Source organism: Temnothorax nylanderi, unplaced genomic scaffold, assembly GCF_030848795.1.
Source record: "Temnothorax nylanderi isolate EJ_2023f unplaced genomic scaffold, tnyl_v1.0 TNYL_tig0101_pilon, whole genome shotgun sequence".
Taxonomy (NCBI): Eukaryota; Metazoa; Arthropoda; class Insecta; order Hymenoptera; family Formicidae; genus Temnothorax; species Temnothorax nylanderi.
Genome location: NW_027249163.1, coordinates 644,485 through 670,798, shown reverse-complemented (window position 1 = coordinate 670,798; position 26,314 = coordinate 644,485). Strand labels below are relative to the sequence as shown.

The window sequence follows — 26,314 nt, the reverse complement described above, 5'->3', positions numbered from 1 at the left end:
GTCGCGTCGCTCACGGCTCGCGGGCTCGCGCCACAGTATATACTGTGCTCGCGCTTCACGCTTCACGCTCAGTCGGCTTTCGGCCACACTCGTCGCACGTTGCACCGTCGGCTCCGAGCTCAGTGTTCTCAGTGATACGGTCATCAGTCAGATCAGTGAGTAGGCTCAGTCTGCTCTGAGAAATCGTGTCGCGTGACGTTTGTCGCGCGCAGGTGTTGTGCGCGCCTACGCTTTGTGAAGCGTCAACGTCGCGTCCGCCTTTGCGCGCCTTAGACCTGAGACCTGAGACTCTGTCAACCACTATCAGATATCTGACCGTCACCGTCATCGTCACCGTCATCGTCACCGGCCCAAGACACCTGAAGACACCCACGGAGGAGGCAACGGCATACGGCATTCAACTTTGACGGGCCCCGGCCGTAACAAGCGCGCGCGGCACCATGGATCGATCGTCCAAGTTGATTCTAAAGCTCGTCATAGACTTCCTCTGCCTATTCGTCGGTGAGTAAAAGTACCAGATTCATGTGTGGAATCGTCGCTTATAAACTTGATAATGTTTCAAACAAGGAACGCATCACACGATTCACACGTCACACACGTCGCACGTCGAGCGACCGGCTGTCAGCATTGTCAGCATTGTCAAGCATTGACAGCATTGACAGTCGTGGCGTCGCGCCGCGCCGTGTGTAATGTGTATGCACGCGGTTCGTTTCATGTCCGGCCACTCCGGCCGCGCCAAGTCAGGGCTGTGATGCGAGGGTGTAACCTCTAAATTGGCAGGTGCGTCTTGTCCGTGCGAAAGCACCGTTCTCTCCGCTTCTCTCTTCGTTGCGATACGAGCGCGGTTTCCGTGAATTGCCTCGACGGATACCTATATAGCGCGTGGCGAGATACGGGGGAGAGCGAGAGAGAGAGAGAGAGAGAGAGAGAGAGAGAGAGAGAGAGAGAGAGAGAAAGAGCGCGCGCGCGCGATACTCCGTTTCGAAAGTACGCGGGTTTTCAACTCTTAAGCGCTATGCATTCCGGAGCAGCACTTAGGCTTTAATGGAATCCTCTCGCTCAATTTTTAGTATTTATACCGCGTGAGCTCTCTAATGGTCTTAATCTTGGTGTTACTTAAAAGGCGCTTTTTCTCGGGAAGGAATTTTCAAAATAATATACTTTGCCGGAACATCCGTATATATACGTGTAAAAAGATTGTTAAATTCTCGGAGATAAAGTTTATTATCGCAAAACTTTATTAGTCATTCGGAATTTATATAGATTTTCCAAGGACCGTAAACGGATTCGTACTTGTGTAAATTTACAAGGCGACTTGCGCGACCTGCAGCGATACAAGAAACTTGAAGCAAACAGTTTTTATATTTAACACAGTTAATAGATGTGAAAAAAGTGTATATTGCATCATGTAATAAAAGTAAACTCACAAACTCACAAAAATTATAATACATTTATATTTACAAAACTTTTGCAAATATTTGTTCTCTTATTGTTAATAGATATATTTTTATCCTCGTTCTATATGTATATTATAATTAAATTATGATTTACGAATGTTGATTTACGAGAGACACACACACACACACAGAATATTAGCGTGCGATACATCTCTTTCTGCCGCATCGCGGCAATTCGTCCATCCCCATGACCGCGTATACGTGGATTAATGATAACATATTAATGAGTAGGAACAATGTAAGCGTATAGATACTGTCGAAAGAAACAAAAGATAAATCGTTCGAGTGCGAGTGTCTTAATAGATTAACACTCACGAGTCAGCCTTTTACGCGTTTTAAGCCTAAATACGTGTGATTTCGTTTCGCGAGGGGAAGCACACTCCGCATGCTTTTCCATCGTTATCAGTTCTCATCATAATAGCGGCATGACTGTTGATTAACGCAGCACGCGATGTTTCGCGAAAATGTAGTACATCTCGCGAATGTGCATCCGGTAAATACGGGATGTATAGAATCGCTATTGCTCGATCGATATCATCTCTCGGCGACTCTCGGTCTCGGTACCGCGGTGACACAGTTTCACGATATACGGAGAGACGATGCGGCAACTTTACCTCGCGAAACTGCGATGTAAACAACTACGTAACTACGTTAACATTTCGTCACTCCCGTTAAAATACAGTCCATCACGAAACTACATCTGTAATATTACCCTCAGCATGAAAACGTACGACATTCTTGGAAAAAATATGCAAGTATTGAGTACTACATGAAGCGAAGAATGTTATTACTTAAAACTCCGCAGAGAGAGAGAGAGAGAGAGAGAGAGAGAGAGAGAGAGAGAGAGAGAGAGAGAGAGAGAGAGAGAGAGAGAGAGAGAACAAAAGAACAACGAATAACTTTGATAAAGTCGTAAATTTTTTAGTCATTTTTTCGTATTTAGTAATATTTGATGACAAGATCAACTTAAATTAATTAATTACAAAGAGTTCGAAACCAAATTTTAATCAGTTACTTTTTTATTAAGTTTATTTTTTGCACAGATAAGAAACATGAGTCTAGTGACTTTGTCATTATCGCGATCTTTGATTTTGATGAGCGATTTTTAATTTATGTTTAATTCATATCGTTCTTATGAACGATAACACTTTTATTTTTTTAACTAAAGTGGATAAGTCGGTGCTATTCACTTATCATCAGTTCCGCAATTTGCAAAAAATGGGATCCAAATACATTTTCGGTATCGCCGGCCTGTTCACCGTGTTCTCTAGCGTGGTATTCACGTCCAGCGTGGTGAATTTCGGCCGCAGCGATGTCGCAGACTTGAAGGACGCTTTATTTTTCTTTTTGCTTTTTATCGACCTATCTTGACATTTTAAAATACATCTATTTTTGCTTCCAACCTGTAATGACGCAATTTTGTTATAGCCACGAGGAAATTGTGCGTGAAGCCGCAAATCGTTCCGCGAAGTTACGATAACGTTATCGGAAGGCAAGATCTTTTATGTTTCGCTTACATAACTTGTATTTCAGAAACGCGTATTTTAACAGCTCATTATACCACTTTTGTCACCTATAACAAATTACACTTGCTTACTAACCTATGGGATCAACTTACTTGTTTAGACCGTTATCTTTTCGAGTTGTTGCGCATAAAGAAGTTCGTAAACTTTAAGTTTACGGAGATATTGTAAAATCTATTTGATCGCTAATGTATATATATATAAAATCGATTAAATAGTTTCTCTCATGTATCTTAGTGCAATCAGTTATGTAAATGTTTGCCGTTATCTCAACAGGTGACTCGTTTACCTTGAAAAAAAAACGCAAATGTAATTCTGAATTTTAATGAGATGCAAATAAATGAATATGCTGCATCAATTTTAGGGCGGTTCTCGATATCAACATTGTTAATATCCAAAGATTAATATAAATTTAATATTAAGAAAAAGATAATTGTTATCTACATATTGAGAAATATACAATGTGAATAGTGATTCAAGTCCATTCGTGGATATTGTCTGAATAATTTGAGTCTTGATATCTGAGAAAAATTGAATCCGCGAATTTGTTAATCAACATCTCGAGTACTCGCAAAATGAGTCACGGTCGGTCTCGCTCCGCGCGTACTTGGCGCGAGACACTACCGTGTCTATTGATTCGAATTTGAACCATGCACTGGGAAAACCGGATCGAAAACAACAGAGCATATCAAAAATCGCCACTTTATCGTTCTTGATATCTATAACTTCGAAATCATTCGTTGATAATCGCATAAAATGATGGTCGAACTTTGTATTATTTTTAAATGATTTCATAGTCACATTACGCAGAATGAAGATAAATATATATCCGTGTTTTTTTAATACGTTAAAATAGCGACAAATGATGTCATCGCGCAAGAAAAGCTTATCATTGAAGTATGTGAATCAATGAAATAATCTTTCCTTATCAAAATTCGGCAAAGTTTTGATAAGTGAATTTACTTGGAAAAAAAAATTACACACAAATATCGCTTTCAAAATCAAGTCTTGGCATCCAATGCAATGGACATTAATTTTATCGTAATTTATAATATATTTCGAAAGAGGAGAAAATTAAAAAAAAAACAAGTTTTATGGAGCGCATCATAATAAAAAGTATATTTATTATCATTATAAGAATCGTATCATTTATGAACTTAATCCTCATATTTAAGTTATATAAATTTCTAATGTATAAATATTTCTCTTTTTACAAAATTTGAAGAGATTGAGAGCCTATGCGATTATCAACGAATAATTGCGAAGTCTTATAGATATCAAGAACGATAAAAAGTGGCGATGAAATCTTTAATCATCGCACGACGCTGTTTATCATAAGTTGTGAGCTCGGTTGTGAGTTTGCCCGAATCAAATTAGATGACCCGATTAGGTCGCACTCGTGTGCGTTGGCGTGTCGTGACGTATTTTCGTAGAAAAAAATCACAAGAGCAGCCGCGTAAACTGTTTTCTCGAGCTTACATGTAGGTAAAAATAAACGTGTAGTAAGCAATTTAATATCGGTCCGCGATGAAGAAACCTTGAGCCTTTCTTCTCTCTTCCTCCGTAGGAACAGATTGAAAGATTAATATATTTTTATAGACGTACAGACAACGCATATACACACATTGCATGCACACAGAGTGCAGGTCGTTCTGCTTAGAATCAATTTAGGCTGGTCGTTATTTTGCCACATCGGGTCGTCTTTCCTTTTAAGCGTAATGTGTTACGCGAAACGTGACCATTTTTCATGCGTCCGGCTCAATAATCGGTTCCTTTCAGAGTTCGTTAAGAGCTGGCGGTCTCGACCAGTCAAAAGGAAGAGGTTGTGAAAAGGCCCAAACCTACGGCACTTGTATGCCCTGTAAGGCAAGTGTGTGTCGAGTCCATTCATGAAGAGCTATAACAATTAAAATAAGTCGATTTCTCTCGATTTGGTGACTAGTCCCGGGACCGAGATCGCGCGCGCTTTGCATTAATGAATACGCGTAATTATTAAATTAGATCTCTCTTTTGTTGTCTCTCTTCTCCAATGAAATATATCGTTTCAATTATTCGCGATTCGTGTGTTTGCGTGAGGAATTAATAATAACAAAATTTCAGCATAATCGCACGTACGCATAATATTTTCTCCTTTTCTTTTTCATTTCTCATCTTAATCGACTCAAGATTTATGGTGTTTGTATTTCGTAGACTTTTTCATTCCTTATGGATCGCAATTTTGTTCGTAGGCAGATTTATGCGGGCGATTTCCCGTGTGATATATAGCGCGTGTTGCGCTGAAATAAGGTCTCTTGGATCAGTAGCAGAGACGATGGCTTTTTTTTTGAAGGAGCGTTGACATTATGCTTATGGAAGTATTATGACAATGAAAGAAACAAACCCTTTATAACGAGACAGAAAGAATGAGATATGTGATGAGTGATGACTATACGGCATAGATGTAACGGTATTGCTGCTATACACTGTACGATATTTTTATCGTAAACATGAGGAGAATATTTTGTGTTACGACAAGTTTCTTTCTCCGTAACAGATCGAATGATTTCGCATACCTAATACGTAGGATTTTTCTGAAATTTCGTAATAATTCGTAATTTTACTCGTAATCATATCGGACGTGTACGAATAAAAATCATACAGTTATAAAATGCGAGAGTTAAAGCGCCTCCATCTCTTTGGAATTTTATTATATTATATATATTTATAATCTAATGTTGAACTTCTCATACTTGTAATTATAATTTTGCTATAATTATATCCTCCTAAATTAACTGCATTTGAATTTTACTGCTTTTACTACTTATTAAGACTATTTTTTCTTAATTAATCTAAATTAATTACTACGTAAAATAGATAAATCTGGTATACCTAGAATCTAGATGATCCATTTTTTTTTTGAATTGTCAAAGTTGATAAGCATGATGGATTTATTATGCTATTCATATATTTTTTGTACAAATTTTTTACAAGTTTTTAAATTTATGAGTATTTACATTTATGGCATCTTAAAATTGAAAATGTTCAATAAAACAATCTAAAAATAACGATGAAGAGTTCGTGTGTTGCGAGATTGAAAAGTTTGAAATTTAACGTTGCTAAAACATTCTTCACTAAGACTGGACGGACTCTCGGACCTTTATTATGAGCCGCAGGCTCTTATATTTGCATACCAAAGAGAGGGAGAGAAAACCAGATTTATGTTAGCGGGAGAAGTGTTTATAATGCAACAAACATAACAAGTTTTCAACTTGCAAAAATTTGATATATTCACTATCGAGTTTAGCGCGCGCGCGCGCAATATATTTACACACATACAATATAACTGCTATATAATAAAATTAATTTGTTTCGATAAATATTAACGAAACATAAAATACGAGTATCATAATAAGATAATTACAAACTTTGATCAATGATTACGAGATAAATTATAAATAATAAAGACTAAAATATTGAAGGTATTTTATCTTTTTTTTCGGGAGCCAAAAGAAAAACGATATTTCACAAAGAGAGATATGGTTTAATGGAATACGAAGTACTTTACTCATGGATCGAGAAAGGCAGCGGTTTCGCATTGAGTCATCACCACTAACAATGACGTATACATACAAATTTGTAATGATGACAAAACACGAACGCCTATACCAAATGGATGTCAAGGTGTAATCTAAAAATCTGAATCCATCGATAGAGTGATGTATATGCAGATGTCCACACAAAGTATACATACTAAAAAAGTATGTATCTCTTATTAGTTATTACGTAACGCATCTGCAGTCATTGCATCCGTGTAATAATTGTATGCAGCCTAATTACGCGAGAATAATCAAAGTACAACGAAACTTTTCCTGTTTTTACAAACTTTGACATTTTGTAACCATTTTGTAGACGTTATCTTTGCTAGATCCTTGTGACATCATATTTTGCGACATTTCTGTATTTTATGCGCCCACTCTGAGTTTTTTCGCGAATATCTTTCATATATGTTTGTAATACACAAATTATTTCCAGAATTTCCCCAAGTTTTCAATTATAAACGTTGACTTCGTATTATTTAATTGTCGAATAAATCGTCCTTGGCCCTTTTCTGTCGTGTTACGAACGACGTTACGCTTGACAGCATACTGATGATAATTTCTTCTTATTATGTAATATAAATGTATATAAGGCGCAACGAACCATAAATGCCATGGGACGCGAGTTTCTTTTATTGTTCACACTTGACTCACAGAGTCAAAGAACTACCATGCAGACAGTTCTCATGGTTATGAATTATTACGTATTATGAAATATCTTTGAATCTGATATTGCATGCATACTTCCAAGCAAAAGTATTGAATTATTTTTATTTACAAGTCGCAAGTAATATACTTTTGTTATTAAGAGCATAATTCGTCAAGTTCTAAGTTTAATTTACTAGACTAGAAAGAGTAATGTGAAATTTCGATCGTGTCGATACCGTTACGTGGCATTTTTTTTTCTTTTTTTCTAGAAATCTAGATTATAATTATGTTGGAATTTTTCGGGAGCGCAATTTGGTTTGCAAAACAGCCGATTGATGGGCTATATAAATAATAAGCGATCACGCGAGCTGTTACTTTAGCCGCTGTGCACTGATGTGTATTACTTCGTTCTTGCTGAAAGCGGTGTAACAATTATCTCAATAACCGGCTACGCTCGTAATTTTCATATATTGGTGTAACGTGCGCAAATAAATTCACAGTCCGATAGGTAGTCTATAATTTCCCAATGATTTTCCGTAAAGCTGCGCGTTTAAACTTTAATTTATGCGTCGATGACAGGTACGACTGAAAAAAATTATATCGTATACGAGAAGAAAAACACCCTCGATAATTAGACGATACACCGTTTTCGTTAACAAGCCTTAACAGCAGGGTGTGGACCTCCAGTATTAATAAAGTCTTACATGAGAAGTATCGATATATATAGTTATGAATGTAGTATTGCATACCTACACATGGTAGAAATTATAGCAAATGGCGGAAATTATCTGTATAACCGTATAACGAAGCCGTTGTAATAACTGACGTTAAAAAGTTCAAGATTAAAATAATTTTATGTATTTGTGTGTGTGTGTGTGAGTGTGTGTGTGTGAGAGAGAGAGAGAGAGAGGTATCGTTCATATAAAATTAAATCCAATTATATTTTTAAGCTTTAGATAATTATCTTTAGATAATTATCGTGTTGCAATAAATAAAATAAATATTAGTTTAATGAAATATTTTTTACATTAAAGCACATTTAAACATATAGAATATTTGACATGCAAGAAGTATAAATTTTTGACTCAAGATATAAATTGTGAAAGCATAAATATAGAAGAAACAATATTATATTTTTCAGAAAATTTCGATGGTTTTACTTTAATAAAAATTCATATTTTTATGATTAGATGATCGAAATACGCAAATTAAGAAGTCGTGAGAAATAATAATTGCCTAGAGCCTAGACAAAACAGTTATTTATTTTTTCCCTAAATTTTTAATCAAAGCAACAATTATATAGCTACATAAGATTTATTCGAGATTCGTGAAAAATGTAGCTATAAAATAAAAATACAATAGATATATGATTCTCGATATATACTTACAGAAACATATAATTGGAAAGGTTTCGATTCGGTCGAAGATTAAAGATGAGCATCATTGAAAGTTAGTTGGACGAATTCATGCGAACGCATGCCATCTTGATTGGTAGTCACAACATTATCGTACGTCAGCTGTTGCTACTGAGCAGCAGCAGTAGCAACAGCTGTATAGGAGCAAGTGCAATAAATTGCATGTTAATTTGGAGTTGACGAGACGACGTTCAATCCGGATCAATCGATCGCTACATAGATCGACTCGTCTCGAACGATAACATTATTACTGTATGGATTGTTATTGATATTGTGAGTGAGATCAACGCGGTGTATAACGAGATTGTTTTTCTCTTATGTTTTTCAGTGGGCATTTCGGTGCTGATGTTCTTCCTATTCGGCAAACCTTACAAACGCGGTTTCTTCTGCAACGATGAGTCACTCTATCATCCGTTTCACGAGTCTACGGTTACGAGCACGATGTTGTACATCATCGGCCTTTTCCTTCCTATATGCACGGTGAGTCACCTTGCGTTTGCGATTGCGACTGTGATTTACGCACGCGATAAAAGACACGTGAGAAATCACCTGATAACTTACCATTACAGCGAGAACCTCATCTCTCTCATTACCATTCTTTTACGTGCATTACTCGCTTGTATACAACATGTAAAAGTGGACATTTGAAATATATATCCATCGTTTAGCAAGTTATTATAATTTAATGTTGAACGTTTCTCTCGTCTCAGAAAGGAAGTAGTATTTAATTTTCAAGAGGGATTGGCGTAATGTTCTCTTCTTCTCCGAGATTTTTACTTTAAAGAAATCACATGTATCTTGAAAATATAAATTAATTTGTACTGATATTCTTTTTTCAATTTGAATAAGAAATATATTAATGCGCAGAAGTTTAACATTTGTATTAAAGAAATATTTTCTTGATTCTTCTGCGATACGCATTAAATACATAATGAATCTGAAATTATGAATATTACAATTAACTAATATTTTAACGTGTTGGTTTAAAAATTAAAAATTCTCTATTCACGTCAGGCGAAAATAAAAATGTTAGGAGACCATCTGTGTCGTGTCTTTGTGCAATTCTCACGACATGACATAGTGCTTTGAGTTTACGCGTTGACACAATGATCAATAGCAGATGCGATCGCGAACGAACGCGACTCGAATAAGGACCTGTCGCGTGCCGCTTTTATTAAAACTCTTCCCAAAAGGAGGGGTGACAGAGGTGGTGGTCTAAGAATACGAGAGACACACGAGTGATATCAGGCTCGCGCCTCGCTGCCTGCACATGTGAGTAGACTGGCGGGAAGTGAGTACGCTCGTTTTCGGTGCTTGTGCTGGGGTTGTGGGAATCAATTTACTTTACGGTACCAATTACGGTGGAGGTGGGGACGGTGGGGTTCACACAATTCGCAGCACATGTACCACTATCCGAGTATCACTATTTTTATCGAGCTCTCAGAGAATATAAGGGAAGGAAAAAAAAGTGAAAGAGACGGAAACTATCTTTTTCGTGCGTGTATTTTCTAACTGTATCCTCGAAGAGGCTGACTGCAATCTGCATGCACTTTGCCGAATAGGGACGAAGCCAAAGGAGGTCGTCGATTCGACCAAAGGGAACGGAATGTGTGTTTATGATTTACTGTTTATTTGCAAATATATTCTCCCTTTTTCGCGAGTATCCATGTATCGTCATCACGTGACTTGTTTATGAGATCGGCACGTTTCCATACGTAATTTGCGGCTATTTATAAATTTCACGTATTCTCTCTTATTCGAATGTTTAGAAATCTATGTTCAATCAGCTTCAACGAATGCATCGAATTTCTACTCTATAAATTTTTGCTCTAATTTCTAATATATTAGAGTCTATTCCATCACTCCAAAATTAACTTTTCAACTGCAAGATGTCAGAAAAATAGAAATAAAAAAATACGTTCGTGGTTGTCTAATTTTATTATCTTTTAACTTGATGTTACACATACTCTTACACAAACATTTTATCTTGTTTCATAATTCTAAAATTCTCATTTTATATTGTACATGATAACCAATTTTTAATCCAAGTTTCGTTATTACGATGTATAAAGAATTATTTTGACATATTAACAGTAAAGCGGAATTTCTCAATTTTAAAATAAGTTGGCTTTTTAATGTCTATTTTATTAAGAATATGACGAGACAATTTGTGTGGTCATTTTTATGGCCATTTTAAATAATGATTTATCATGAACGTATATTTTAATAATATAATTAAATACCTGAAAATGTGGCTAATTACAACATTGCTGATGTAGCTTTTTTTTTAAGCTAGCTACTTAGGGAAAATTTCTATTTTTGCGTCTTATTATTGAAATTATGCAAATATTCATATTATTTGTCGAGGAACGAGTGCTGCTCTTGGCGGCGAGGCGTAAAATATAAATGCAATCTTGTTTTTTTTTATCTTATTGTTAGGCGAAAACGAAGAGCTGGAAGTTATTGCCATAATCAGATTTACACGAGAATAAAACACATCGTTTTGGTTTTCTCCATTTTTGTCGGCGTTTCTCATTTCACCGTTGGCCACGAAAGACTTGCCGTTCTTCAGACGTCAGGGTCGTCAGGTGCCCACTCCGTTCTTCTGCTCTCTTCTCGACCGTCGCGTGAAGTTCAAATTAACGCTGTCGCCGCGGGGCAAATAATTTCAAACGTCGTGCATAATTCAAAGCATGTGAAATTGCGTGCATATATGTGTATGTGTGTATGTAAACAAAAAATAAAGAATGTGTGTGTATGTGTGTGTGTGAGAGAGAGAAAATTCTATTATGTTTTAATCTTAAATAATTTTTCTAATAAGAGAATAATAATTATGAAATTAATTATACACTTAGAACGATAATGAAATCAATATGAAAATATGAAGTTAAAGAAATTTGCTATTTTCAGCGGTTAAACAATTCTGGAACTACCGCGATTTTGAAGCAGTCTTTTATTTTTCGCAATTTGATACACGAATATCTAATCAGTCTCGGATTATAGTCATGTAATGTTCCGCTCGCGCGCCTCATAAACGTTTTCTCGCGTGGCCGTTATAAATCTGGCAGATATAATTGCTAAAATGAACGGTAAACAGCGTCTATTCAAGTAATAGTTTCGCCACATTATGCCGCGTCTGACTTTCTCTCTCTCTCTCTCTCTCTCTCTCTCTCTCTCTCTCTCTCTCCTCTCTCTCCTCTCTCTCTCTCTCTCTCTCTCTCTCTCTCTCTCTCTCGGGGGATATGGTCACGCTTATTTACGTAGCAGTATGAAAGTATGAAGATGAAAGAGAATCCTTCTCCGATTCCACAATCGTCTTTACTTCGTTAAGCGAGCGTGTTTTATGCTGGGAAAGAATGACAAGTGATTATATCGCGCGCGAGAGAATATGTCGTGATCAAAGCCGAAATAAATCTCAACCCTCTTATTTCATGCACGTGGGATTGCACACGTTGTGAGATCCATTCCGCGATTTCAAAGAGTTCCTTGGAATGGACAAGCCATCGTCCTTCGGGCAAAAATCCAACTGTCTAGCTAGGTCTAACGCAATCTCATTTATCTGCGCGCAAGATACGATCTTGCGAAATGCACAAAATCTCAAGAACTGTTAAGTGGAAAACATTTGTTTTAAAAAATGCAATTGAGAATCCTACTAAAATAGATGAATATATATATACGATATATATATGTATTGTACGATTTTACATTTAAAATTATATATATATATATGTATTTAAACCTATCTGAACAATTGTGAAAAGATTTAAGGCTAATTTATTATTTCCTGACGTTTCTGACGTTTTGACCACATAATAAATAGATTTTACGATGGTTTATTTGTATCCATCATTTTTTCTCTTTTGACATTGGGGCTGTCTCTATTCAGCATCTCTCTTATTATTTCTCTTGCACCTTCTACTTTGACGTTCCTTGGTGCAGTTTTATACGTTTTATAGATATACGCATTCCTGTACCTGGACGCGCAGCAATCCGAGAAGGGTTCACCCCTTCCTCGTCCTTGTCGAGAATGTCGAGTCTCTCGCGGAGCCGGCTACCTTTATTATCTATCTCTCCCTACTCACACTCGCAGGGAAAACAGATTGCTCGCGCTCTACACGATATATTCCCTCGGGATCAAGGAGGGGTTCAGGTTCAGGTAGAAACAGGTAGAAAGAAGGACGGCCGCGCGCTCACCGTCGTATTTTACGCATGCCTCGTGAACTTTGGGTACTGTATCGCTGTATCACCCGGCAGACCTTTAGCCGGGATCTGGCCTAGTTAACTCGCTTTCGTCAGAAATATGACCAATCGGTAGAATCTAGGGAGGAGAAAGAGGGTTGATTTTCTTCTTTTTCTTCTTCTCTCTCTCGCTCTCTCTCTCGCTCTCTCTCTCTCTCAAGAACTGTAACACCTTTTCGATCGAGATTTCCTCGTGGTCTGAAGTTTCACAAAATGCTCTTGACACAAATGCCAAGTTTTATAAAATGTTGAAAAATGATTATATCAGATTACACGTCGTACATCTGTCTGGAACATGTCAGATGTCCGAGTAGCGATTCTTTCACGAAGCTGAAGTCGGTCTTTTCTTAAATTATTTACGACAATTGTGAAATATAGATTCTTCGTCATACATATAAGTTATAGTATTCACAAATACCCATGTATATAATCAATGTTAGGAAAATATTGCAACGGGAAATTTTTTAACGTCGCAAACGTATTAATAAATCAAGAACTGTATAAATGATGCTCGATATTACGCAATCTTTGATTACGCAATTTCGATCTTCTTTGATCTTAGATGATCATAGGGGAGTATCTGCACTGGAGGCATTTCTCTGGACACACGGCGAATGTGCTTTTTGGATACACCATACCTCCATGGCTGTGGAATGCTTATCAAAAGGTTTGTTTTATTAGTTTTAAAAGTTATGTGTGTATTATTTAAAAATGTTTATGAATTAAAAGAATCATATAAAGTTAATTTAGATTTTTATCCAGATTCCTTCCCTAACTTTCCAATTTTTATTAATTAAAAGTTACATTAAAAGTTGATTAATTTTTCATTAATTCGTATCTCTCTATAAAAATAATGTAAATTAACTATACAAAATAACGTAACATTCGCAGGTTGGTGTGTTCGGTTTCGGTGCAGCCTGCACCGTTTTAACTACGGACATCGCCAAGTACAGCATAGGTCGGCTACGGCCACATTTCATGAAGCTCTGCGTACCCAATGTTGACTGCAACCTGCCTGAGTATCAACACAAATATATTGAGGATTTCCACTGTACTGCATCGGAAATCTCGGCCAAGTTGCTAAAGGAAGTCAGGTAAGAGATCTGTTGCGAGAAACATTTCTGAATTTCTCATCAGCTTAACGGGAGATAGAGTATCTTAATCTGCCGCAACACGAATGTTATCTGGTCTCTCGATCGTAATCCCGCGTGTCTCGAAGTGTGTCTATCCGTCGTATAATCTTTTGACAAATAGTTACTCGAAATTTGTTATTATATTTAGTATATTTATATTTTACGTGGAAATATAACTTTTTATATTACTATAATACATAGTCCGCGATTTTCTTCATTAACATCAATTAACCGCTACCGAGGTAAAGTTTTCCTTTCTTTTGAAGTTACATAATCGATCGGGGAGAAAGTATCCTCTTTACACGGCGACTACATATGAATCGCGACGTGAACTTGCTCGTGGCAAATCGATAAAGCTTAATCGTGCAGAGTTAGGCGATACGGCCAGCGTTATATATGGTTTCGGTTTTCGGTATACAAATATCGCAGATTTTTCGCAGTTTTATTCTCGGTCTCGATGCGGTCGGCAGCAGCCAGCCGGCTGCCCGCATCGATGGATCTTCAGGGCAATACCCTGAAATGATGGTGTTTGACAATACGAGCCTGACATAAGGCTACTTGTCACTTAGATCGCGTGACGGTGACAATTGCGCCAACAATTACAGGCGAGGCGTGCGATTGAAGCGAAGAAGCGAGAAGGGAAATCGTCGTATTTCATTATTTTTACTTTATTAATGATCTACGGACTTTGCGCTTGTACGAAACAAGTTTATGAACACGAGACGAAACGATAATTTGCGATAATCTAAAATAGCGAATTCGGTTGGACGCACCAGTGCACATTCAGTGCACACTAAAGCCATTGTACACTGATTTAATCTCTAATATTTAAAGTAAAATGCGCAAATATTTCGACTGACCAAATGCCCAAATTGCCCAATACATATTTTACCAAATAGCACAATAAAGAATATTGAGAATTTCGTGACTTGACTCGTTTATATTAAACATACACTTTACGTTGATTTGTGCGTACGACGGCTTTAATATGTGCACTGAGTGCGCACTGGTGCGTCTAACCGAATTCGCTATAGTCTAAGGGAGCAAACCCCCTTGGGGACTCCCTACGAGGGAAAAAGAAGGGGCGGAAAGAAAGACGGTCGCGATTGTCATTTGAATTGATTTGATACGCTGACGCTTGATTTTCATTATGAAATGCTTATTGAATTATCAGTCATTTGTTCATTTATCCCGCTTATGTCTTTTCGAGTTACTTGTACGCATTTCTCTGTTTAATTATAGCAGTATTCGTTTGTGTATTTCTTTTTGTAGGCGGTAACTCTGAAATGAAATATCATTGAGAAATTTGATTCTTTCGAAAGAAGAATAAGAAATATGAATTTTTGAAATTAAAATACATTTGTCCATGGATAGAAAAATTAAGAAAATTTCCGCTTATATTATAAAAATAATAATTAGGCTCTATGAGAAAAATTTGATTTTAAAACATCAAAAATTTAAATATTTTAAAGAGATAAAATATAATTGAAATAATGTTAAATTATTTCATTAATATTGCAGAAAGATGGGAGTTTTTCAAGATTATAAAAAATTGAAGCAAACTTAAATTTTAATTAAGAATTATTCAAATAAAAAGTGAAATTTATTTTCTTGTAAAATTGTATCTGAAAAAAATATTTGCTAACATCACTGATGTTATTTAACGCATTATTTATAGTTTGGATAAAATTCAAGCTTTCATAACGTTTTCTGAATTGATTATTTCGCGTGTGCGAGCTTTTTGTTGTCGGTCGGGTAGGGAAACCTTTTTGCGCATTCCGGATATACATACATACATACCCCGAAGGCCGGTTTTAACGGATACGGGCACGCGCACACAAAAAGAGCCACGGTAGCGAATGGCGAATGGCGAATGACAATGAGCAGCGCTTCGCCTGCTGGCTTTGCCGACACGATTCGCATGAACGAGATTCATGCCAGATCGTGCAATTCTTTCTCTTCTCTTCTCTCTTCCCCTTGGCTAACGGAAATGCTATTACACGCCCGAATTATCCGCGTATATGCATCCCGCTTATTGCCGCCAGCACACAATAGCGATCGGCGATTCGAAAACTCGTAATGCGAAAGTGAATACAATCAATGGTAAATGATGAAAAAATCTTACACTCTTTCAATTTAACTAGGTTTAACGAGATTTACATTTTTTATTGAATTTCTAGAAATTCTTACAGTTTATGAAATACTATCGTCATTCACTATTAACTTTCGGGATTAAGGTATAAAAAATACGATAAATATTTTTTCATGATGACATTCGCGAGGAGTAGTTAACAATAAGCTGAGCATATAAGTTGTTTTTTTTTTTTTTACAAAACTGCAATGAAAGCAGAAACGAAGGCGGAGTTTCTGAAAAGCGCCTCAGTCAGTCTTTCTTTTGTACATTTGCAATTTCCGCAATTTCCTCCGATTTACCGTGCTAGTGAACGCGAAACGCGAAACGCGAAAAGGACAGTCTCAAAGACGAAGTGCGAAGAGCTCAAAGTAAGGGGTTCGCGAGACGCGCCTAGGACTTAGGACGTTTAGACACGCGTGAATTCGAGGAGACGTGCGAAGGATTACATACGGCTTATTACTAGAAATAACCCCGAGCCCACCAACACATCCTAACGCATACCTACCTACGTCATTATCTTTTAGAAGTCAAGGAAATGCGTAAGAAATAAACGCCCGCGACTCGCGAAATTGATTTAACGTGACGGACCACATTCGGATGTTGGATGCTGAACAGAGACGGTTGGAAAGGAGAAGCGTTGAAGCGTTCCTCGAAACCCCCCTGCTTCTTTCCTGAAAGACTGCCGACATTTATTGTTAGCTTTAGCCGTTCTTTTAATTAAGAAAATTAATATTAGAAAACTTAATTTTTTCAATATAACATATATCGTATATATTTAGTATATATATATATATTTTTTTTTTCATTCTTAACTCTTCATTCATTCGCAACAAGCTTAACTTGTATTGATCTTTTGAAATTCTCTGGGGCAAGTAGATGGAATACACAGTGCCCAGCTGCGCCAAATTCTTCTTAACATCATTTTAGTCCGCATGAACTGTAGGTGTGTATTCAAGTTGATCGCACATAGCACCGATGTTACGTCGAAATCGTGTGAAAGTAGTCTAACTCGGATTCGCGAGGTCGAATATGCAAGAAGAAAAGCTACAACTACAACTACAGCTACATAGGGGATCGATCTCGATTCTCTCCGCGCATTCGGTAGTCTCCGTCTTCAGTATATAGTCTCCAGACTCCAAGGTTCCAGAGTCCACGAAACGTCGCGAGTCGCGATCAGCGTAGCGTATACTGTATACTGTAGCGCTATACGAGCTTACGTCATGCGTGTTCGCCTTTCTTCTTTTTCGTCGTTTTCCTCCTTTCTTCCTCGCCCTCGAGGAAGACGGGGAGATGAAGCGGACGTTATCGTGTAAGTGTAAGCGAACAAAAAGAAGGGACGGTTTGTGCGTTATAAGTTCTAACGAAGCCGGTGCGCTTTCGGTGCCACGTACACGCGTACTCGACCGTATCACAGGTCATCCGCTCTTGGTTCGCGTGGCCCGGCCGCCACAGGGACAGTTTTATGTATATAGAGAGATTTGAGGAATCTTGACGATAAAGAGGCGACGCCACACAGAGAATTCATTCATGATCCCTTGGTGCGTTCGAGCCCTCGGTCGTCTTTCTCCGCACGGTAGCAGGCGAAGGGACCGCGCCAAGTGAAAGAATCGGAGAGAGAGAGAGAGAGAGAGAGAGAGAGAGAGAGAGAGAGAGAGAGAGAGAGGAGAGAGGGAGCTTTGAATAAACGAAAAGGGCGAGCAGTATCTTTCATTGATCCATCATTTACCAATGTTGTCTAGCTCCTTGAGACTTACGAGTACATAAGTGCGCAGAAATACACTTTGAAAGAACTTTTTTCTTCGTTCGCTGCCACCAATATCGTAAGGTAAACGTAACTCTACCAATATCGTTACGTTCTTGAATTTACGTTAGCGTGTTGAGAGAGATATATAGAGTACAACTCCAGGAGATGTTAATTTTAACGACGAAAAATTCTCTGACAGAGATTCCCTTACAATCTGGTTAAATCTGGTTAAATCTTGGATGCGTGACTTGTTTAAATAAATTTTCTCAAAACTCGCAAAAAAATAGTAGAAGAATGATTTTTATAATTTTAAATTAGATCCTGTCGAAAAATAGCGCCTTAAAGTTTTCCTGAAAATCATTTAAAGGAAGGTGAAAATTTGATCTTGTAACTATTGAAAGAATAAAAGTAAATATATTGTCAAGTCTTGAAAACCTTTCACGCACTCTTATGCGTGACCCAAGGGTTTTGATACAGAGCTGTCATAATTTTCAGTTTCAAACCAACAGTCGCTGCCGAATAGCGAGCTGCAGGTCCTAATTAATATAATGCGCCGTCGGAATTTTTTTTACGAGCAAGTCTCTCGAGAGGAACAGAGAAAAGATGGAGGACGAGAGGGAGATATAAGTATCGAGTCTTCTTTCCGCCCTTTCTCTGACGTTTTTTGCTCGTATTATTTGCGGTTCGGCCTCCTCTTCTTCGTATTCTCCGTCGCTCGCGGCTGTACGCTGCTCTTCGTCGTCCCGTCGATCGTAATCGGCACGCTATACGCCTCGGAATTAATCGCGATAAAATTAATAGGGGGAGGGGCGGAGAGAGAGAGAGAGAGAGAGAGAGAGAGAGAGAGAGAGAGAGAGAGAGAGAGAGAGAGAGAGAGAGAGAGAGAGAGAGAGAGCGCAAGGAGGAGTGCATACGCGTACATACGCGAGGATCGTGAGAAGAGATCGAAGGAGAGGAAAGAATTTCTTTCCACTCTTTCTAATATACTCCGATCGATAAATGGGATTTATTTGACGCAGCACGATCGATCGTTTCAGATTATCGTTCCCCTCCGGTCACTCGTCCTTCTCGGCCTACACCATGATCTATCTTGCGGTAAGTAATCCTCATGTTACGCAAGTGTTGCATTGATTTATACAATTCGTGCGAGTCGGATCGTAATCATTCAACTGACCTAATACGAGCGTGTCAGTCTGCGGACGGTTTTTAAAATCTCCGGCCGCAAGGACCAATTTACATAATTTAATACGTGAAGCATCGATTACATTCGATTACAGTTCGATCCACTTTCGTGACGAAGCTAAGTCAATACGATAATAATATTGGTGATTATAAAAGTAATTATACTCTGAATATTAAATTAAATTTGAATTATTTGATTTTATATTTTATCAACATATAATGAACGAAAATAATTGTAATGAATAAAGTAAAAGTGCGAATTATCTAATTGAATTTTAGAATTTTGTTAAATTGTTTGAGTTCTTCTTTTGCACTCTGAAATTTTCTATTTGCGTTTTATCTATACTTATATGGTATGTTATTTTTATTATTCTGTATCAATAACAAGATAGCATTTAGGAAAATGTTTCGGCTGATTTTTCCTGTTTAATTGAAACTTTAATTAAAACTATCTGCCGCGTGATTCGATCAAGTTTTTAATTGATCAAGTTGATAATAATATGTTGGGATAATCGAATTTGGGATTATTTAGATGTATCTACAGTTAAGAATGAAATGGAAGGGCAGTAAACTGCTTAGACACTTCCTTCAACTTCTATGCTTGCTCATGGCCTGGTTTACCGCGATGACACGAATTTCCAATTATAAACATCATTGGAGCGACGTGCTCGCTGGATCTATCCTCGGCATAATCAGCGCTTTAGTGATGGTAAGTCGATCATATTATTCAATATTCCTATGGCAGAAGATTAATTGCAAAACATAATTCTGAAGTATATGATTTTATAATATTATCTTTAAAAATTAATCTCTTGAAATCAATCTCTTAAGATCTTATATGTATAATTGGACGAATTATGAAAGATGTTTGAATATATATATAATTATTATTTAATATTCGAAAATAATATGATAATTGTGTGGTTAAAATTTTAAAATATTTAGATGTTTAGTAATTTAAAATATTAATATAAACACTTGGTCAACAATATTCCTCTGGTTGAAGACTAAAATAATTTTTTTTCTATCAAAATCTGATCAGAGAGAGAGAGAGATGTCATACCCTTTAATATATAAATATAATTAATCGTGATGTTGTCAGATTGATTGATGTACATATATAAACTTACTTAACAAGGCAAAATAGAGCGATCGAGATTTTTATGAATGTTTCCCTAGGCACACTGCGTGGCAGATCTTTTCAAAGAGGAGAAGGAGAAACACTGCTCCACAGAGAAGCATCGAACTACCGATTACGAAGCAGAGACTGGCGTCACCGGCATACAGGTGAATAATGGTACTGGTAATCGCAACTGTTGACATAACGAGCTCGCTCTTCGCTTGCTGATCTCAACAAGGCCGTAACTGTCTTCTAGTTGTCCTCGAGAAGCTAAAAAGATCTCTGGATTTCTCATGAAACATCAGATGAGATTAGATCTCAGATAGTCCGGACATGTCTATCGACGTAGCCTTCTCCAGCGTTTCTTCTTCAGACGTTTTTAGCTCTCGACGAGAGAGAGAGCTTTAGAAGACCTTCAGGAAATACTTTTCTAATTCCAAAATAGTAAATCATGTTACTATTTTGGAATTCGTTTCCCAACTATTGCATTTCCGCCGTATTTTTTTCTAATTGTTATATAAATAATTTGAGTTTCGTTGTTGCTGTACGGATCATGAGAAAGAGAAGAAAAAAGAATTAGAGTGCAATGTAGCTACGGCTTGCTAAATACTGTTTGTTTTTCGTTGAGCTTAGTGTGATCTATTATGCGAACGTGTCTGATATGGAACGCAGTGACTTTTGTTGCAACGAGGAGTGATAATTTTTCTTTTACTTTATTATGCTTTTATCTCTTAGCTTTTAGTAGCGCTCGAAGGATAGATGTATGTTTCTAGAAGCCTATGTTTGTGTAACGTTTTTCGCGACTGGTTAGCGAAAGATCAGGATATCTTACGAAGAATCAGTTTGCATTGAATGGAAATGAAGAGGAATGTCTCTTATTTTTATAGTCGATATTTACCGAGTTTTAGATATATAACGATAAAGGTGTATTTATTATTTTTTTTATTGTGACATATTTATTTTTAATCGATAGATCGGTGCTTTTGATCCTTTTACGCTTAGCGTAATGTAGACCGATCATCCTCTATATGAGTATTCCTTTATTTATGAGTACTGGAAACTCGATGATCGGAAGTACAATTTTGTATTATATTAATATATGTATATTTTTCTTACAATTTATATTATTCTCTTCACTTTATTACTCTAATAGCTCGCCTATTTTGTGCGATAATTAAAATGTGTTCGGTATATTGAAAAAAGTTTCGAATATACATCGAGGAGACGACCGTTTTTCTACAAACAGCAAAAATCTCCTCATTATGTTTTACATTGGCCTAATCTGCAAAGCAGATAGATTGTAGTAGAATCGCCATGACGGTGCATTCGGATTGTAAAAGAGACTTGGAAAGAGATGTCGATAATGTTTAAGATTTAAATCGTTCTCGATCTCACTCTATAAACGTGTTACGGTTTAACGCGGATTATCTACGATAATTAACGTGAATTATCACCAATCATTGTCTAGTGTAAAAGTACCACAAAGTATCACAGTCTTTACTCATGACTTTACTTTGTAATGTCCCAAGATAATTCGATGTATCTTAAGACTGCGAATAATAGATAAACTAAAGCCCAGATGAGATAAATTTTATTTATGTGACAATAAATACTTAAACTTCGGCATCAGGAGTATTGATTTTTTATAATTTTTTAATTTTTATTTTATTTCTTTCTTTTTAATATATGTATTTAAAGCATTTTTAACGAAAAAGTTTGACATAAAATTTAATTTATAATAATAAATGAAATAGATATTTATTGTTTTAAATAACAATATTATATTATACAATGAATTGTATTAAATAAAAATTATATTAATATTACTATAATATATTATAATGTTATATTTCTTTGATGATGAAAGTAAATAAGGAATTAATTTTTTTCTAGAATTTAATTGTTTTTCGCGCGATAATTATGAAATGGACAAATGAAGATAAGATGAAGTTCAATATTGAAGCTATTCGCTAATTCCAACAATTAGGAATCTAATTGTCACAATCTATGAAATAAATTTGTACCAATCTTTTTTAATCCATCTGACTTTTGAGAGGAAGACTAATTTACTTCCAATTTCGGTCAATTTATTGCTAGACTTTTTAAAATATATAGGTACATTGATTAATAGAAGGTAGGTTCTTATATTTAGGAATTGTTGCCATGGGTCGACTTTCTATACGACTTTTTACGGCATTAATCGATGCGCGAATATTGAAGATGTATACGTAATCTTAATCCTGAAATGTATTTAATTAAAGTAGTCGAATATACATGGTATATGGTGCTTTAAAATTCTAATTAAGTGTACAATGGCAATATATTATAGTTTAATTGAAAGTATTCATTATTCAATAATAATGGTATAGAAAATCACATGATAAGACTAGCCGCATATATAAAATTTTATTTATTTTATGAAAAATTGTATTTACACGTCATATTATGTAGGTATATAAACGTATATGGACACACACGTGTCGATACTTTAATTGTTGTTATCTTGGTTTGAGCAGAGCTTTAAAAATCTCGATAACGAAATTTTAATTATTCAATTGAATCGAAGATTGTTATAACTATATGTTGCTCCTATAATATTTGTATTATATGTAAGATATTTCTTTTATCTTTTGAATGATATATTGCATTCAAATGTTGTTAATAAGTGCGTGATATACACGATATCTCAGAATTCTTAATTTTACTTTTAGTAATCAATTCTTGGATCAACCAGGAATCTCGAATTAAAATACTGAACCATTTAATATAAATCGCGAGTTGTGAAAAAACGTTATTTATTATTTACTTAAAATGGACAAGTAAAGTTTTTGTTTCAAAATATTAATTGCAAGTTTAATTATTTTACTATGTTTAAAATAAAATATTAGAAAGTTACTATAAATAAAGAGCAAGTTAATTCGAGATTTATCAAAGAATTGAGCAAAAATTAAAGTTAAGATTTGTTTGATATTCTATTTAATATTAAATCTATGTTTAGCACAAGTTAGGTTATCAACGTCTATTATTACGAATTACGCGTCGATTCGATTGATCGCCGCGATCAATTATTTCTCTTTATTTAGATGATGATATGCACATGATAAATTACACGTTTGATCGCATTAAGAAATAGCACAAATAATAAAACTGAAAAACTGAAACGGGATCATACTATATTACAAGACTAAAATTTTTGAATAATTAATCTGCGATCCAACTCTCAGCGATTTACACTTATATATCTATATATATATATATATATATATATATATATATACACAAATTCGTCAAACATACGTCGAAATTGTATTACGAATTGATTTCTGTAAGAAATGTTATACAAAACTCACCGTCATTGGTTTTTTTGTTTTTGTTTTTTGTTTTTTTTTCCAATCACGCGAAGTGCCACATTTGGCAGCTTCGTTGATAAATGCTGTATAGTAGAAATAAATTATTGAGTTATGAATCACGCATCATGTTGTGTCCTTGATTTACATTCACACCACCGAAAAAGACATTCCCACCGCGGCGACTGCGATCGTGGGATAAGCCGCGCATCATCCTTCAAGTCAGAAAGCGAGCACCTTTCACGGCCGGCTACTCGTGATTAATGTTTAAGCGAGTCATTTAGTCGATTTAATCTCTACAGCTGTTCATCGCTGTGGTAGAGTTTCTGTACACGTGAGTTTCAGCACGGCTATACAAAGTGTCCTAGACTTATTGACCAGTCTTTCAATCGCGCTGTTCTGACGATAAATTACTTCTATAAGTTGAACAAAAAACAGTGATTATCTTCAAAGTTGTTGGATATAAAAATGTTGAATGTTATAAACTAAGAGATTATAACAAATTAGATATGTAAAAAGAAGAATTGCACATTTGCAGTAAATTTCAGCGATTAAAGTATAAAAAGAAAATTAAGTACTTTATTTCGTTAATTTTATTTCGGCTTTCTTTTAACAGAAATTTAGTTCACGGTTTTATCACAGCAATTAATATTTAATGCTAAACATTAAATAATTATAAGTAAAATAGGAAAAATTTAAGAAACAATCAGCTTTGAGACTTTTGAGGAAAGAAGGAATGTGAGTTGCATCAAATAGATATGGATCATCAAATGTTTGTCTTATATATGTATATCTATATACGTGTCAACATGCCTGCTATTATTATCTACACGCATGGAATGTACGGAATCTCTTGGAAATATAAAGTTCAAACAAACAGCTGTAAAAGTTCCTGTACCTAATTGATCCAGGCATCACAATTATAAATATTCCATTTTTTCTTGTAACACTTAAATTTTTGTATGTATATATTAAAATAAATATTGAAAATATAGGTAGATAGGTAGAGAGAAGAGAGGGAGAAAGAGGGGATGGGAGAGAGAGAGAGAGAGAGAGAGAGAGAGAGAGAGAGAGAGAGAGAGAGAGAGAGAGAGAGAGAGAGAGAGAGAGAGATATCTTGGCAACTTTTGCATGCAATAAATCAAAGTTACTTTAATTTTAACTGACCACGGAGTAACTGTAAGTATACGAATTTGGCAATAATAGATAATACCAGTAGTATTTTGAAATAAACGTATATGTATTGTATTAAAATGTTGTTTATGTAAAACGCATTTTAAATTCCGCTATCGCAGATTGCTTACGATAAATTACTTTTGTATTTCTATTTCGCGGCATTATAATTTTGTTGAGCTATTCCAGGTAATAATCTTATTGTTTGAGACGCATTTTATATATATACATGCTATTACATGCTTCTATATTATTCACATAATATACTTATTTTTCCACGTAAAATATAGAAATATAATCCCATTTTATCCCATTTTACTCATTTAATTATTAATTTCATATTTCATTTCATATATATTTCTTAATCAAATAAATATAAATAATAAGTTTATAACGTTTTTTAAAACAATTGTATAGTAATTATAACTTTTAAATAAATTGATTAGTAATCGTTATAATTGTTACTGTATAAACGCATTATATTTTGCACTAATAATAATTCATCATTAAATGTATACGATACGTTAATTCTATATATACATTTCTCACACATTTTATGATACTACTGTATAATTTTTAAATTTTTCTGACCAATTATTTTTATTAATTGCAGGACGAAACAAGCCCGCTGCAAATGAGAATGCAAACGTATGGCGGAGTTAATAGAAATACGGAAGATCTCACACGCAGACGCGATTCTAATTAAAATTTCACATAAATGATCCATTCAATATAATGACTTTATATAATATATACGTTTGATTACATCTTTTAGAGATATCGAACTTTTCTTTAATTAATTAAAACTAAGACAAGGATCTCTCTATATAAGAAAACAAGACAACTATTGAGTGTACTTAAGACCTTCTTCGATATATATTTAGGTACATTTATCTTACCTCATACCTATACATATACATGTAGGGTTTCCTATTATAAATCTGTTTTATATATTTAAAACTAAACTTTATGAAAGTAAATGTAGTTAGTAGTTATTATATATATATCTTTCTACAAGATACAGAAATAATCAGTGATATATATATTATATTATATGTACAAATCTAGAAAAGGATATGCTTATAATTAATACACAGCAATATACAAATTTTTAGCTTCTAAATATATATAAAAATAATATATATAAAATTAAAATAAATTAAATATATATTTAAAAAAATATATATATATATATAAACTTTAAAACCCTGACGTACTTCAAATGTATTTTATGTCTAATAAATTTATTATCATGTAATTATAGATTCTGTCTCTATTTTGGAACATCATTGATGAGGGGCCGATCGAATTATTCCTCTATTTTTAAATTTCTTCAGTGTTATTATAACATCTAATTGTAAGTTATTACGGACATAGGACGTCTATTACATCGATATAAAAATAATATGTTCTTGAATTGTCTTATATCCCATTACGATTTATAATGTCTTTGTGAGACGTTGTTATCTTTAATACATCCTTGTCAGCCCTGAATAAATTTTCGTGACTACGAAATGGGCTCAGTAGGTCTGGTAGGGCTCAAGACATATCCGAAGATGTTTGAAGAATATTAACATTATCGATTGTCGATAAATTTATCAACCGTTGATTTTCATTTTTTGAT

At 35.3% G+C, this 26,314-nt stretch overlaps 1 protein-coding gene across 4 annotated transcripts; it reads left to right on the top strand.

Annotated features, from left to right (window-relative positions):
- On the top strand, positions 1 to 25,948 carry Wun (wunen). Of its 4 annotated transcripts, none has more exons than XM_071711690.1 (8): positions 1 to 501; positions 8,947 to 9,098; positions 13,420 to 13,524; positions 13,749 to 13,951; positions 18,906 to 18,963; positions 19,583 to 19,759; positions 20,230 to 20,337; positions 25,304 to 25,948. In XM_071711690.1, the coding sequence occupies exons 1-8, from the start codon at positions 441 to 443 to the stop codon at positions 25,394 to 25,396; spliced, it is 957 nt and encodes a 318-aa protein (XP_071567791.1). In that variant the 5' UTR covers positions 1 to 440; the 3' UTR covers positions 25,397 to 25,948. The 4 variants fall into 4 exon arrangements, with proteins under 4 accessions (XP_071567791.1, XP_071567792.1, XP_071567794.1 ...); XM_071711691.1 differs by having other exon boundaries at positions 20,230 to 20,347; XM_071711693.1 differs by lacking the exon at positions 25,304 to 25,948 and adding an exon at positions 20,427 to 23,643 and having other exon boundaries at positions 2 to 501.
- Positions 25,949 to 26,314: the final 366 nt, after the last annotated feature.